The sequence below is a fragment of the Coloeus monedula genome (assembly GCF_965178545.1).
Source record: "Coloeus monedula genome assembly, chromosome: 14".
Lineage (NCBI taxonomy): Eukaryota > Metazoa > Chordata > Aves > Passeriformes > Corvidae > Coloeus > Coloeus monedula.
The window spans coordinates 15,352,274-15,369,349 of record NC_138794.1 but is presented as its reverse complement, the minus strand read 5'-3'; the positions used below and the strand labels follow the sequence as shown (position 1 = coordinate 15,369,349).

Sequence of the window (17,076 nt, the reverse complement as noted above, 5' to 3'; positions counted from 1 at the left end):
TCCATGGCACCCAGTGTATTTCTAGTTATTTATTTATTTTTAAAACAACCACATGCCTGTTGAATAAACAACACTTCTGTGTAGTTTAAATGGTTTACAGCTAACTTGCTGGGCCAGTCTTCCATCCATGCAAAAAAAGTTGTACAAATGGTGAGTATTAGTGTGTTTGCCCTCTCTTATTAAACAGGACATTTCCTAAATTCTTCAGCAATAGAGCAAGGTTACAAGCAGTGTAGCTGGCCTGAAAAATACAAAGGCTTTTAAATTTTTCTTTTTTTTAATCTCAACATTACATTGAAACCTTGTGAATCCCAACACTCATTTGGAATAGGAAAGCTGCCTTTGTGCAACCAAAACAAGACAGCATTCTGTGATGCAGCTGACTATGCAGAAAACTAATAATCCTTTTCCCTCATTTTGAACACAAATGCTACTCTGAAGCTGAACATGTTTTCCTTTTGAAAACAGAGTTATTGGCACTTCTCATACTCCATAGTTCTCATACCAATGCAGTAGTGAAAACTGGGATCTCAAAGCTAAGTAATTGCTCTGGGGAGTGTGGAAACTGGAGATAAATACAAGTGATGACAGTAAATGTAACGGGCATATATAACTAAACCTCGTTAATAACCTCGTTAACAAAAATAGCAACTCCCAATTGCAAAATTCTGATCATAACACCCTAATGTAATACATAAACATTTAAAACACAGCAGCTCCTCACACTGCATACATCTATGTGCTATATATATAGATGTATGCAGATAAAAAAATACACCCATGTACGCATACATTCTAACACCACACAGAGACACACAAACAGGCTTAATTTTACAAGCAAAGAGTGCAAATGAATAACCACAGAGAAGGACACTATGTTATGCTGGACAAACCCCTGTGTTGTCACTGAAACGTACTCACCATTTGCAGAAGATCAGAAGAAACCATCTGCATGCAACACATTGCTGTTGCCAAAGCACAGACAATGGTGGAGATGATATTGAGAGCGCACACACTGAACAACAGGTCCTGCGGAGAGACATCATCAGAATATCATCTCTTATCTCAGGGACACAAAGGACAGGAAATGTTTGAGGAATTTGATAACAAACACTGTCAACTGCTATCAATTAATATGGTCTCAAATAACTGGGCAGAACCCATTTAGCTTGTAATCTTTTTCATGTAGCAATCCACAAAGGCAGCAATTACAGAAACAAACATCTTCCCTTTCCCACTTCTCACAACACATTTGTTATCAGATATTTCCTCAGAAATACTGATGCTCAAATTTTCTAGTTCCCCAAAAAGAAAAATTACTCTTTCACACTGGACTCCAAGCTACAGCTATCAAAAGAAGGATACTACGAAAGACACTTCTGATTAAAAAACAACATGCAGAAATATGATTGCTTTCAGTAGTTGAAATCTCCAACTTAGGGTTGTGTGTTAAAGAAATTCAATGGAAATTCTAGTATGAATAGAAACTTATTCTGTGCCAGAAACTCTATACGTCTGAAATATTTTTATACATGAGAGAAACACAGTGATTACACACACAGGCATTTCACCTTCTACTGATGAATTAAGTGCTTATGGTCATACTGTTGGCTTGGGGGTTTTTTTAAGAAAAAGAATTTTAAAATAGAACACAGAGTATTGTTTTAACAAGTAGAATAAAAGAAAAGAAACATTTGAATTAAAATGGAAACATATTTATAGCAATGGTGTCATTAAGAATAAAGCATCCATCTCTCTTCCAATCACTGAATTTGTATTTACTTTCTTCACAGCCAGTGAAAAGAAAAGAATTTAGTGTGCTGGCAACATTTCAAAACTACTACAATCATTGTACAGCAACTGCATGGCTGTTGTGGCAGTTGGGTGGCTGAGTTCTCTGAACAGCCAGTAAAAGCATTTGAGAAAATGCAGCAGAGAGAACAGATGAAAAACTAAATCAAAATTGCTACAATACCATGAGTAAAAAACACTCACTGTGTAAAGAACATTCCATAGGATCTAAGTTTAAAATTAGAGTATTTTATTCACTGCCAGTGCATGAAGTAACTTCCATGCTATAAATTGCTTTGTTTTCCCCAACAGTACTGAAACAAATGATAGAAGGGTGCAGATTTACTCCTGCCACTGTAACTGCATGCTCCTCAAGTGACCTTCATTTGAAGATGGAAATGCCAGCCATGGGAACCAGGCAGACAACAAATGGGCCAACAAGTTTTAGTCATTTAAAAACTTAACTGAGCCAGATTTGCTCTAGCTGATCTGGTCAGTAGTTTTCTGTCTTCTTGGCCAGCCCCTCAGCAAAGGGGAACAATGAATCATCAGCATTAACAGCAAAATACTGGAAGGGCCAATCTCTAACTCGCAGAAGGTGATACAGAGGACTCACTCAAATACAAAGTCATAAAGACACACTTAGAGTATTCAGATGGAGGTACACAGGCAAAGTGATCCCTGGAGATTCAATTAGTTAACAGTGGCAAAAAGAAAGAGAGATTGAGACCCTGGATTTTCTGCTTTCCATATGCAAACCTAGGTAAAGAACACTGAGGCAGAGACAAGAACTAGGGTAGAAACAGGACAATTTCCTAGCGGGAAGGAACTTCATTCATTGTTTACTACAGCCATTTAAATATAAAAGACTTAGCTGATCCAAGTGCATAACTTAGTACCATTTATGCTAAATAATAAAATCAAAGTTCTAAATTAGGATGCAAAGTGTCTCCAAGACCCTCATACAACTTCACACGCCTCACAACAGACTTAACTGTGCCTCTAAGTCTCATGACAGATGTTTCTCTGATCTGTTCCTAAAGATCCCACAGCTTCACCCCACTATTCCAGTGTTTATTTTTACCATCAGTGTCCTGGTTATGTCCATCCCAGAGATGAAACTCATGGCTTCTTTTCTTCCTTAGCTCTTGAGAACAGGCTGTTACACAGCAGACTTTTACACCTTTGAACTCTATTATCACTCTTGAAGCTTTTTCCACCTTTACTGTGACATATTAACCCCATTTTCTCCAATCCTCAACTGAAATCAACTTTCTAGGCCTCTGATAATTTTCATAAATTTGATTTGTTTCACCTCACCTTGGTCCACATTTTTCCTTAAATGCAGAATCCTAAACTAGGCACAACTGAAGGCCTTGCAAACACTGACTCCAGAGTGAGGATTACTTCCTGTGCCTTGCAAGCTACACTCATCCTTACCCATCCTGACTTTCCTTGGCACGCAGGGACAGCTGCACTGTTATTCAGCATTACTGTTTTGATGTTCCACAGGAACAGCAGCCTCTTCCCACACACTCCTTTCCAGGCTAAGCACACAGCAGTTACTGCTCCTGCTACAGTCTTTTTGAAGGTGAAGGTACAACTAGAAAATACCAAATGCAGTGATGCAGAGTTTTTATGTATTTCATAAAGATCAATAAGCAGCAGACATCTATAAGCCAGAAAATGTAAAAAGGCAGTGAAGTTAAACAAAGAGATGGAAAATACTATAAGTTTAAAATTTTAACAGAGACGGTAATAACTGAGCAATGATGGTGGAGTCCTCACCATCACTAGATATTTCTTAAAGCAAAACTGCTTCTTTATTTGTTTTGGCTTTTTTATCCTAAAGTCTGTTTCCACTCAAACAGGAATCAAGCCACAATCCACCCTTCTCTGCTCCCCACACCCCTCACCCTCCCCAAACATTAATCAGCCTCAGGCAATTTACTATTTTCAGGAAATTCACTCCCTGTGCCCTGTAGAAAAAATAATTAGGTAATTCATAACACTCATTTATTCAGCTAGAGATAAAAAGTGAGCAGGAACTAAAGATCTCCATGGCCAAACATGCTGCCAGAAGGACAGGGTAGGTGCTTATAGACTGCAGCTGGAACAAACACAATGACAATTAAGAAGACCTTTAGGAAATGCCTGTGAAAAAGCGGTAACCACAGCAGGGCCAATTGTATCTCCCCACAGTCCCCAGCCACAGACAGCTGCATTTATAGGTGTTTAAAGGAGCAGGAAATCCGTATTAAATACAAAATCAGGCAGCTTTAGTGACAGATTTTTAGCTGACATCTACCAGAATGCAAATCAGAAAACAACACGTGAATCTCTAATGGTGTGAAATACAATCCTCTGCTCCTCAGAAATGGCTCAACCAATTTTCGCTTAGATGCTATCTTTGTTTTTTAAGACAAAAATCTGATTCCTCAGCATGTTTATATGATAATTAATGCTCTGATAAGTGTAATGTACTAGGTAGAATTCTTCTACAGGTTACATATACAATTTTCTTGATACACCGTAGCTCACTAACTGCAGAGGACACAAATCCCCTTCAGAGTGGAATCAGCTGTCAGAATTGCCTGGAACCATGCCTAGATCAATCTAGATATACACCCACAGGAGTCAGACATTGTGAGCGGTTTCTCTGTGGCCACTTATTTTCCCAAGTAGGTCCCCCAGTAAATCTTAAAAGCTGAACTAAAATTTAAAACTGATAGTGAAAAAAGCAAGATTGCATGGCTGCAGTATTCCATTTATATTACAGCTGAACAATTACGAAATTAATTGTGCCAGCATTGGCATAACTGTTTGTCATGCTTTCCCTCCATAATAACAGACACCTTGGACTTACGCTGTGGTCCCAAAGGATACCTGTGCATTCTCAAATCTTCTTCACACTATCATTTTCCGTACGTCTAACTTGAGGACAGGACATCTATTTTTCCTTCTTTTTTTCCTAATTCAAGCTGTTTTCACTATTATTCTTTTGACACCATTTTTGTGCTACTGCACCTCAGGGTTCTTCGTTTACTAGCACAATTAAAATAATACATAAATATACAAAAATGCATGTTCTCTAAATGTGTAGTCCAAAAGCCTAGAGAACACATTAAAATAAGAGTTGTGTTACAACATCTGAGTATTATTTAAAATCTGAATGTTTAATTGCAACTTTAAAAAAATATTTTGTATTAAAAAGAAATTAGAATATAATTGTGAGTATCACATGAAAAAAAACCCCATACTGCAGTATACTCAAAAAGCAATTTGTCCTAAAACCTGATTTTTTTTGTTTTCCATCAAACTGCTGGGTGATAGAGTAGTCAGATGGTATCAAACTGGAGTAAGTAAAAAATTGGTGATTGTCACTTCGATAACTCAAATGTAGAAACAATCATTTAACAAAGCAATTTAGAACAGCTGTTAGCACAAGCAATTACCTGACAGAAGCAAAGAGATGAGATAGAACCTAAAATGAAAAATGACAATGGCATGAATCTCATCACCCAGTGATGGGAGCACTGGCTGGGTCCTTTATAATCACTGCATGTGTGTTCACCCTCCTGAAATTTTGTCCTTCAAAACGACATTTGTACCTCCTATCACAGCAAATATAAAGGAAAACTGGAATAGTATCATTTCACTCTAATGGTGGGCCATATCCAGAGAGCTCCTTCAGCTCAGAAACCAAATTTGTAACTGAATTTGTCTCTAGTATCAGTTACCTTTCAAAACCATCAAGTAAGCCAGACTAAAAGAGGAATGTCTGGACATCTTCAAAACTCAACTCACATGCAGATTTTGGCAAATATTTAGTCACTCTCTTGCCTCTTCCTATCATTGCAATGAACTGTACTGTAAATTAAGTTACATGCATGAGCATCAAACCAGAGAATTTGACATTCAATACAGACCATGCCACACAAATGAAGCACTATTACCACAAAACATTTACTCTGTCAAGTTGTCATACAGAAAATTAATCAGCTTACACAGAATTGAGAAACTATAGTTAAGCCTATTTTGCTCTAGAAGGAAACAAGTACATCCATTTCATTTTATGAGTTCCAGTCTGCTCAACAGTATTGAACTGGCAGCCCTCTTTACAACACACTCACATTTTGCTGGCTCGATAAGATTATTTTCCTGTGGAAATAAAAGGTTTGTAGTCTTTGAGGTTCGTAAGTTCCTGGCATTTTTGAGACATTAGTCAATATGCAAGGAAAGAAGTAAAATCAGCTTGCTGATGTGTAAAAAGAACACTCTGTGAGCAGCAGCCCCGAACACATGGATCTAAACATTCCCAGCGATCAATGGCTAAACCCAGCTCCACGGCTGCAATGCTGTGGAGATGATTTCTTTTCTCCTTGATTGACTTCAATTATAGTGCTTCATTTCTTATACTACTGTATCCTGAAAACAGATAATGAGCAGTAAAGCTTTTTCACCCATGAAATTAGTGTTAATGTACCTTTTTTATTCAAGATTCAAGGACAACAATCCTTTTAACTCAAAATATAACTTCAGTTGTTCTCACTGGATACATCTGAAAAACACTGGGAAAAATACCTGCTCTAATACAAAAAAGGCTCAAGAATTAATTCTGAACCGAATAGGCCTCAAACACACATTGAATTGTAAATGGAGAGATGGCCAACACTTCATAAAATAGATTTAAGGTTTCAAAGTACAATATTTTTACATGCATCTAAAATATTTACTGTATTTTTAAAAAGCAGAGCACAGTTGCTACTTAAAAATAAACTCAAGAAGGTCTTCTTGCACGCAAGTTTGCACACCTTCTGACTCAGGTGTCTGCATTAAATTTAGTACTGGGGATATGATAGTTAAGAGACTCCTGAAAGACTAAGGTTTCATAAAATAACTGCACAAGGATGGAATAAACAGATTCCAGTCATTCAAAGAGGCACCTTTTCAACCATGAGAGAAGTTTACAACCATATTCACTCATTACCCAAGCTAGGAACAGTAAAACTTATCAGGAAGGAAAAGTAGCTCAACTATTCAGACTGTAAGGACCACCCTGACCCACTCCATTTTGGATGGTCTCTAGTGTGGTAAATACACTCAATGTAGGGAATATTTTCAGCTGCCTGTAAAGGAATGTGAAATAAGCCAAGCAATTTAAAAAATCTGATACAGAATTACTTATTCTATGCTGAGCTTCACCCAACTTCAAGTAGCTTATGAAGCCTTTAGAGAAAGTTATTCAGCAAAATTAATAACATTGCATTTGGTCTTACAGTAAATCTGAGGAAAGGCTGTTCTCAGAACTCTAAAGAATGTGTTAGGAGCCATCCTCCTCTGTTTTGCAAGTGGAAGTATCTTCTTCTGAATGGAAAGAAATTTAAACATAAGAGTAGACTTGGTCATCAGGAAACTCAGTAACAACTAATTTGGATTCAAAGGGGAGGAAAGGAAAGAAAATATTCACACAGAAGACGGCAAGAGCCCCGAGCTACATAAATCTCTAATAGACATGCTAACTAATGAATGGAATCAGAAACCTGAAAAAAACATTTACTATTTATATTGTACTTGAATTTTAGCAGTCCAAACCAAATACGTATGCTGAAGACAGAGGAGGGAATCAGCTTCTCTCCTTGCCTGATAGTCACAAAAGCATTCTACAGCTGCGCCCTAAGTAAAGTAGGAAGCAATTATACAAATAGCAAATCTGTAAATTCACATACATGTCTGCAGGTATTCTGGACTGTATAAGCTGTTAAAAGTAATTCAAAATACTCAATTGGATCATTATTAAACCAAAACAGCATAACATTCTCCTCTTACATGCCAGTATCAGACAGCAATAATACATTTCAAAATAATTTAAACTTCTAAATACCTAATTTCATCCTCTCAAAATGTTCCATGTGCATTTTAAGTAAGTTCAGAATATTCTGAGTTTAGAAAGAAGAAATAATTTTCATAGATGAAAGATATCAAGAAAATTCAGCCTTTGTACTTTAATTAACATTACAAGAAAAACTCAGTTCCTCAAAATTTCATCCACAAACCAACATACTTCCTGTGGAAAAACAGATTAGGTTGATGTTATTGAAACTGCATGCCAAGTCCATCCCATCTGTGGTCATCATCTCATTTTTGGACACCTGATTCTTAATAAAGCTTTTAAATTCTTTTAACTACGTTTGTAAATAAGTAGGATTTGCTTGTGCGTTCATTTGGCTTTAATTAACTCAAGTAAGTTCCTAACACAGGATAAAGCTGTTCTAGAAGTTTGGTTACTGCAAAAAAAAAAAAAAAAAATCAAAATACTGAAACACTGACATCCTTTAGGAGCACATATCATTGACCCTGAGTACCCAGAGGAAAGCAAGGAACCTTATTTTCAGGGGCATTTTAGGAGCTACTAATGCAGGAAACTGTGAAAACACATCTTCTAGTGAAAAACAGAAACCAGAAGTCTCTCCATTTTAAAACAGATGGATCAGACTTGGGTGCCTGCAGATCTTAATGGCAATTCATCACATCATGCCACTGTGCTATTGCTACTGAGGTGTGCAGACAAGGCTACAAGCATGATATCTTATAAATATAATTCTAACCCCACCAATTCACCATCCTTGAATGGGCTGAATCCCCGTTACAACAGTCAAATGGCAGAGTATTTTTGTCCATTTTACTGTAGCATGTAATTTTGTGCTGAAATCCCACTATTCAACTAATCTCAGAAATCATCACTTAGCTGATAGATCAGTCAGTGTATACAATCAATATTCATATTTATTTATGTACATATGTGTGAGCATACGTTCTGCAGTGGTAGTTCTTTTGTCCCCATTAAAATGTTTGAGTAGTTTATTCAGGGCTTGAAATTAAGAAAGGAGGATTGATTTACAAAAAGCCACAAAGACATGATTCATAGCAGAAACAACAATAACAACTTTAGAGATTTTTCAAAGCAATTATAAACCCCCCACTCAATATTCATGCAAGGCACAGTTAACGTACACAAGACCAGTGGCCACTGTTGGTTTCCCTTGTCCTGTTTGGCTGCCTGGGAACAAGATCAGACAGGTGATATGTGCTCAATTGCTCTGCTTACAGTGGAGCTCCACAGCTGCTACCACCAAAAACCCACAGATGACTTAGTGGGAACATGAGCTTTTTACCCCACTTACAATAAAGAGAAGGAGCACACAACCTACATAATGTTATACGCAAAGGTGTATAATCTTAATAATCTCTCGTTCTCTACATTTTCTCTCCCTCTGGCTCCTCAAACAATGAACACAATTGAGCTTTTGGTACTAAAACACCTGTTTCTTTAAAATCACATTGTAGTTGTTAATTGCAATTAAAGAGGTGAGCCTTATCACTATCAGCTGTTATCTAATGAGCTGTAACTTTTTTTCTTATGGGCTAAGTAGAATGCTGTTCTTAAATTTACAGCCAGGAATCAGAGCTAACCCAAACAGAAAGCAAATGTAGAATTAAAACTGAAAAAGAAGTAAGAAACTTTCTGAAAAAGTTATTTTCCTAACTGCCCTGTCTTAGATGAAAAGTTCTGAACATAATTAAAATTGCACTCAGACTATACTCATGGGAATTCCTGTGTTTAAAACCATTCTCTTGCAGCAGAAGTTGATAAGTCAATTCCCTTTATAAATTATAGTTATATCTTAAATCATGTTTTGTGCTTGTATTCTGATTGCTGTATTGGTTAGAAACCTTGTCTTGATTTTCAGCATATGTCACTTCTACTCACTTCATATGCTGACAATGTCCTCCAAATATAAACAGTTGTTTTCCCTCTGATTAAAGTTTACCTTACTGACATATTTACAGGAAGCAAACATATGCTCCCTCAATCTTTATTTTTACAGAATTAGCAAGTCAGCTTTCCCTGAATGACAGGTTCATGTTTCTGCATCTGTCATACTTTCAGGAACATCCTTCTCAGAAGTTACCTTCTTGTAACACATTTCACTGCAGATTGTTACGTTTTGACCAGCATGTCAAGTTATCCTTCTCTTCCACTTATTGAACTCCTGCTACCCAGTAGGTTTTGCTCTGTTACCTTTATCATCCTCATTAAAACATGAGGCAGAGTTCTTACTTAATTTTGGGGCCATAAAAAATGTTTTAACTTCTACCTGATCCTTATTACTTGGTGTCAGTTTTTTGCTTTTTCTTAACAAGGCTGAAGAACATTTAGGTATTTACTACATACCTTGTACAGGATTTCTACCCATTCTGAATTTTAAAATGTATTCAAATACCATATACTTCAATGAAACTTTCAATTTTTCAACTGAAAATATCAATAAAACTTTTATAGCTTTCTCAGGACCCACGCTATAATCTACCTCCCTAAGATCTTTCTCACAATTAATTTCTCTACTTTACTCCATTATTTTCTATTAATTTCATTAAAATACATACTTTGAAATTGAGAGTCACAGATATAGAGTTAGTTCTGTTGATCATGAATGAACCTAGAATGAATCAATACCTGCCTCTCAGGCTAGGGTTCCTTTTTATGAGCAGTTCTTTCATTGATTCCTTATTATTTTTCAAAACAACATAGCATCAATGCCTTCCCATTTGGTGATAATGAAGTGAGCAATTACACTGAGCTCTAACTCACTCATACAATATTCTTAGTATTTGCTCTCAAATTTTCATCTGGGTAATTCTAACACAAAACATGACAAGATTTAAACTTCTTACAACGTTGCAGGGCAGTTTATAAGCACATTTACAGCATTACCCAGAAAGAACACTCTTCTCTCCCAAGGTAATAATGTCCAGCTGCCTTCATGGTAGCAGCAAATCACAAAACACCTCCTCATTCTGCAATACTTTGTGTTTCTTTGCAGTTTACCGTAACACCAATAAACAACACCACCTCGGAACAGCAGTGAAAGATACCTGTTCTTGTACCTTCCAGCATCAGCCATAGCCAGTTTTAACTTCTGTTTCTTGAATAACCTCTAACAAAACAGTTACCCACAGAAATGCTGATATTGTGAAGGTATTTTTTGCACATGAGAGTGGACGAACACAGAGAACATCAGCTGCTTCTCCCTTCATCAGACACCTTGCTTTGCTAAGTTAAAACTGCAAGAAACAGTTAATTCTGTCCTAACACACCTTTAGGGTCAGCCTCACTGCATTGCACTCCTGCAGAGGGTTCAGTTTCAGTGTTTCTCCCAAGTTACTGCAGCCTGATGTTTGATGCTGCATTTCACAGCAAACACAGACACCATCACTGTCGAATTTAATCTGTGGAGAAAAGAAAAGGTCAGAGAAAGCATAAATCAACAGAAACACACTTCCCAAAAATGGTATTTACAGTTACAGTAATGATTACTAAATGCAAAACGAAAATCCCTGTGCAGAGCCCTTGGAGCAGAATGCTTTCCATTGGTTAATATAAGCTATAAAAACAGGTAAAATACAGAAAGAGAATTCAATATCAAAGAGTGTTACCTTTTACGCCTCTTTTTGAAAAAAATTTGCTTTCCCAGGGGGTAGGTGAAACCAGAGTAACTCAACTGAATAAGCGTAAAATCATAGCAGATGTGGGAAAACAAAAAATAACAGAAAGAGATCAGAAAATAAGTGAAGGAGTCATGATCACAAATCAGTCCTTTATTCCCCAAAGTAAAGATAGAAGCACAGTGGCTGGGTGATGAGATCTGAATCACCTTGTTACTCACTCTTTTACATTAAAAAAACCCCTGAAATTTCCAGACACAAATCCACAAAAAACTTCCTAATGCAAGTATGCATTTGCTATTTTCAATTCAAATTCTTCCTAGGATGTTGCCAATTTCCTGAACAAAAACAGGTACCAGCATTCCTTGTAGAATTATGTTGCAAAGTCTTATACATAGAATCATTTCAACAGAGTATTTACTTACTGCTTAGACCTCAAAGAATGTTTAAATTGTTCATATAATCTTAAAAGTTATATCTGTTTAAATATATGTATTTTTTAGTGCTACTCCTATCAGGCTTAGGTAGCACTCTCTCCTTACATGCTCGTGACTGGGACAGCAGATGGAAGAGCAAAAATAAGAGTCAATTAAAAGAACATAATAAACTTCTCCAGGTGAGGTACAGATGACTGAATGCTTGCTTACTGTGATGAAAGCATGCTCAGGGCAGGAGCTATCTCAGGGGACTTCAGCTCCTGAGACTCCAGATTGCCCTCTAGCCAGCACAATTTGTAAAAGGCTTTAGAAAAAATTGGGTATGTAAATTACACCATTTCCCATATTCTCAAAGGCAACACTGGAAATAATTGTCTATGGCAACTCACAGAGACTGGTCATACCCTATGCCACAGACACTGCAAAGAAACAAAGAAAAAACAGTTTGATCACCTCTATGATAGTTGTGGGGTTTATATCTCATTAGCATACAATTTAACTCACAAAGCAGCCTGAACAATTTCAGATTGGCTCTTTTTCAATTCCTGTAATCTTTTAATACTCTCTTTTAAAAGGTAAAAGATCCGAGTAAAACCCAACTAAATGGTTTATGATCAGCTGACCTCAGCTTTTCAAGCCGATGTAAAATCAAAGCACTGGATGTCACTGGGGAAGTCTTGCTCCCAAAACTCTCTGGAAATGGTACAGCAAATAAGAAATGCTGCTGAGGAAGTCTGAAACTCACACTTTGGATTTAGAGCTCTGCTAAGGCTGGGAGCCGAAGGCTACACCAGGCAAATCAATATAGGCTGCAGCTGCTAAAAAGTTTTTGTAATGAGGAAAATGGACCTCAGACAAAGCTTTCTACTGCAAGATCATCTATTCTGATTCTTGCTGCCCCTGCTTAATAAAGGACAGGCACTGACTCAGGGTATGTATGTGGCATTTCTAATATGAAATATAGATCCCAGGGCTGCTTCTATCACATGTAATGAACAGGTGCCACAAAAATAAGGCTGAAAAGGCTCAGTCAAGTTTCCCCATTTATGAGAGATTCTCAATCTTTCTGAAAGTTGTTCCATAACTCTGTACTGCCCAGGAGCTCTTCTTTTAATTGAATTCCTAAAATGAGTTAAAAGCTAATTGTTTACATGAAAGTTCTTGCAAAACACAGGGACACCTTAAGAATCACAGCATATTCAAAACCACCCAAGATTCACTACCAGATTGGAAGCATATTATTTTTGGAGAATTTTTATCAATTTGCTTTATTGTCCACCTTTTCCTTCCATGCTCAGGAAGCAACCTCTTTGTAAGTTGTGTTTCTGTAATGGGGAGCAGGACAAAAGGCTGAAGGTGTTACTGCATTTGCGCTCTCAACAATACAGCAGCTGAAAGCACTCCTGAGCCCCCTGCTCCAGAATGCCCTTCCCTGCCCTGCTGCTGTCTCACACTTGTGCAGACAGGATCAAGAGCTCATACAGCTATTCTGCGAGCTAAACAGTGCCAAAACCAACTTTTTTTTTTCTTCTGGGAAGGAAGGAGAAGTGGTTTATTTTTAGCCCAGATCACACCTCAAATGCCATTCACAGCATGGCTTCATAAACAGAGACAGTAACACTGACAAATCTGCATTGGTTCAGGCAGGAGCTGGGATCACTCCTTCCAGCTGCTGGGCTGGTGTTTGCTAGCCTCAGATAGAATTACATCAGCAGTGCCTCCAAAACTGTCTGTGTTTCAATCTCTTTTTGGCTAGCAGAGCTCAAGAAGAAAGCATCATTCACTTCATCCCCTGCACATACCCCCACCATCCTGTACATATTTGTGTTCCGCTTCGTGATTCTTACTCATGCTAGTCCATACTCACAGCACAGTTTGTGTACTTCCATACTGATGACAGTTGCACACCCTCATCCAAACCGTATTTAAGATTTCAAACTTCAGCCAGGGCTGCTTATATGCATAATTTGTCTTGTAAGTTCATTTTGCTGTCTCAAAAAGCTGTTACTTCAAAGTCACAACACACACCAAAACCTGACTTTTATGTAGCAGAGGATCAAGAAAGGAAAGGACCTTCCAGATTTATTACAAATACATGCACACACACACAGGCATTATGTTACTTTTTTCATCTGTATCAATTAATCAAATTCTGTCAATGCTGCTGAAAAGAAGCTTGTTTGCATGTTTGGCTGCTGAGTGCACATACATTCACCCCAAAAAGGGCAAATTAGGAATTTGTTAACACTGTTACTTTGCATTCTACCACCTCCTTATTGCAAATGTAAGTCTTCTAGTAAAAGAAGTAATAGATTTTACTTCTTCTTCTACGTTAACCTTCAGGCTTTTTTACAGGGAACATAAAAAGGGCAAGAAAAAATTTAAAAATGAAGTATGAGAGTTCCAAAGCTGATAAGGCAGTGAAGTACCAGAAAGACCCACTGGTGTGCTTATGGGAAGGAACTTCAGTCAATTCCAGTACCTTATGCAAAGGGAAAGATGGGAGGATCCAGTACGGATAAAGCTGCATTGTAGGGAAATATCAAGATTAAAAACTGACAGATCAGTAAGAACAAAACAGAGTATATACTTTTCCTGAGATTTTAAAATTGGTTTTCAATATGCACAGACCAGAGTGTAGCTCCAGTGCAAAATGGAATACAAATAAACCTCAGTTCTGGATCTGGGCTCTGTCATTCCAGCCAAAGACAACTGAGGGGAAAGAAGAGTCTTCCTTTACATGTTACTATAACCACTAGCCAATTTCAGCCGTACAACCAAAAAGAAAATTATAAGTAATCTTTCAGTAGAGAGATTGACACTACCACTACTTTTCTGAATAATAATCACCTGTAAATTTGATTAGAACTACAGCATTTATTTTTAAATGAATAAATGACTTACAAGACAGGTAAACTCAACAAAAACTATTACAGATTAAGAAATAAAACATATTCTGTCTTGCGCAGTAGTAGAATATAAATTAAAATATCTTAATTGCTCTACCCACATATGTTAAGCACAGTTTTTAGAGATATGTTATTTGAAAAAGAAATTCCTATATAGAAATGTTTCTCCTGTACATGTTAATGAACAGCTCAAGTGTGTAACTGCTCTGTACATGTCCTACTCTCACTGACTTAAAGCATTATCTTGAGGTTTTGGCTACAAGATCTGCAGCTAATCATGGAAAAAAAAAGTCCAATTAATTTTTCGTAACAAGGTGTTAAAGCTACTGCCCTTTCTTCCTCTTAGTGTTGTGTGTTGCTAAGCTGCAAGATAAAGAGCACAAATGCCAACTTCACAAATTACACATTCAAAATGCTAACATATGGCAAGCACATTTCTCATATTCACACAAAAATACATATTATGGAATCTACAATAAATCCCCAGTGTTTAAAGCAAAATAAGACTACTGTATCTCATTCTTTTTCTTCAAATAACCATTCTACATGTGAAACACTGCTGAATTTAAGCTCCATAATACAGTAGATACTATTATCCCTTTTAAAGCCATGCACTCAGCATGAATGAGTTTGACAGAACTACCAGAACTAAAACAGAATTTATTTTGAATTTGACTTCTTTACTATACCATGCTTGGAAATTTACTGGTTCAGTTATATGGGATGTTAAATACATTTCAAACCACATGTCTGCAAAGGCTGGATTTTGATTCCTAGAGCTGCATCCCCATAAAGTACATTTGTATCCTGGGAGGCAAGTAAAGGATTTAGATTTGATAATGCAGAACAGTCACATAGTTCAGGATTGCACAGATCTACAACACTAAAGAGACCCATCTAAGGAATTAAAATTAAATATACACTTGGAACAAGCTGTTAAGAAACTGATGTTTTCCTTTTTGAGTGAAAAATGGTAATAAAGTAAGTAAATATGCTCAGCATAATACATCACCACCTTCTAAGTCAAATCCTGTGCTTAATCATAAAGCAGTGCTGTTCACTACAGTGTACCCCTCCCAGAGGGTGATCTATGAGAACAGAGCTCTAGAATTCCATATATATGATCACTGCAACATGGCAATGCAATATATTCACGTACAAACCCCCAGCCTGACCAAAACGGGATTTTGAGCAAGGAAAACCTAAAAAGCAAGATCTGGATAGAAGAAGCTGTTGCTTTCTTGTTTTGTTTTGTTTTTTGGTTTTTTTGAAGCAGTTACAATATGATAAACAGTCACAATGAAATTAAGTTGCCCTTACAGAGTACAACACACTGTGGCAAAGCAACTTAGTATTTCATCATGCTCTGAAAATTGACAGTACAGTTTGAACACTTGTTATTTCAAGTCAAATACTTCAGTCATGAGTTTACTTCTGTAGACATCTTTGAAAGCTGAAGTCAGAGAATATGCTAGAATTCAATGTGTATGTATTATTTCCCTGAGATAAAAACATAACGGCTTTAGGTAAACTGTACCTACTAATAATTTAGAGCATGCCACATTATGATAATTTGTATTGTTCTGTATTTTATTTAACACAAGTAACATTCATTTACTTTGAAAATTAAAAAGAAAAACAACTCAGGTTGGCAAACAAAATCTTAGCATGCACATACCAAAACTTTCCTATCTGTGAAATCCACTGCCTGTACAAGTATTGGCTAGAATCCTGATCCCGCTGACATCACGTGGCAACCACCACATTGTTCTGATGTGGCCTGTACTCCACCTATTCTGCTGAAGCATCATTTTTACCATGACACTAAGAAGCAAGTCCTTATGATATTAAAAGTTACTTTTTGAGGTGGCAGAACACTAAATCCATTAACGCTTTCACTTAAACTTTTCCCAAAATGTTTTTTCAGGTTGTAACAACTACAGATTGCTGTACTAAGTACATACTGTTTTAGAAATTAAAGGAATATGTGTGGAAAACCTTAACAAATGAAAAACAGAATCCTTGCCCTTTGTAAGAAACTTGTTTTCCATCACTCACCAATTGACATCCTTCCAGGGACTTCACCAGCTGAGCATTCTGACAGGAGAGAATGGACCCGGCCAAGTTCAGCATCACACACACTGCAGAGAGCAGCATGAAAAACGTTATCTGGAAAGAAACCAAGCACCCTATTATTACTCACTTCAAGAGGCAAACAAGGAAAAATATAATTTACATGTTCAAGAACTTCCAGCCTGTCACACAATTACATGGATGGCAACATTTTATATATTTTAAAGAGAACAGGGTACTTAATCTGACAGCGTCCTTGGTCTTGCACAGTAAGAGAAAGCTAAATCAAAACTAGACATGACTATTATATGTTTTCCTCCAGCCATTTCAAAATAATCCATTTATCTCCCACTTTTATC

General features: G+C 37.0%; 1 protein-coding gene across 1 annotated transcript in view; it reads right to left on the bottom strand.

The window, feature by feature from the left end:
* Positions 1–16,813, bottom strand: part of ENTREP2 (endosomal transmembrane epsin interactor 2) — a gene marked incomplete at its 3' end in the record, with an annotated part of 36,993 nt that extends 20,180 nt beyond the window's left edge. The window contains exons 1-3 of the mRNA XM_082290447.1: positions 16,703–16,813; positions 10,951–11,082; positions 922–1,029 (exon numbers count right to left, since the gene is read on the bottom strand). Of these exons, the coding sequence (XP_082146573.1) occupies positions 922–1,029; positions 10,951–11,082; positions 16,703–16,801 (339 nt within the window). The 5' untranslated portion in view covers positions 16,802–16,813. The remainder of the gene's footprint in view (positions 1–921; positions 1,030–10,950; positions 11,083–16,702) is intronic.
* Between the last annotated feature and the right edge of the window lie 263 nt (positions 16,814–17,076).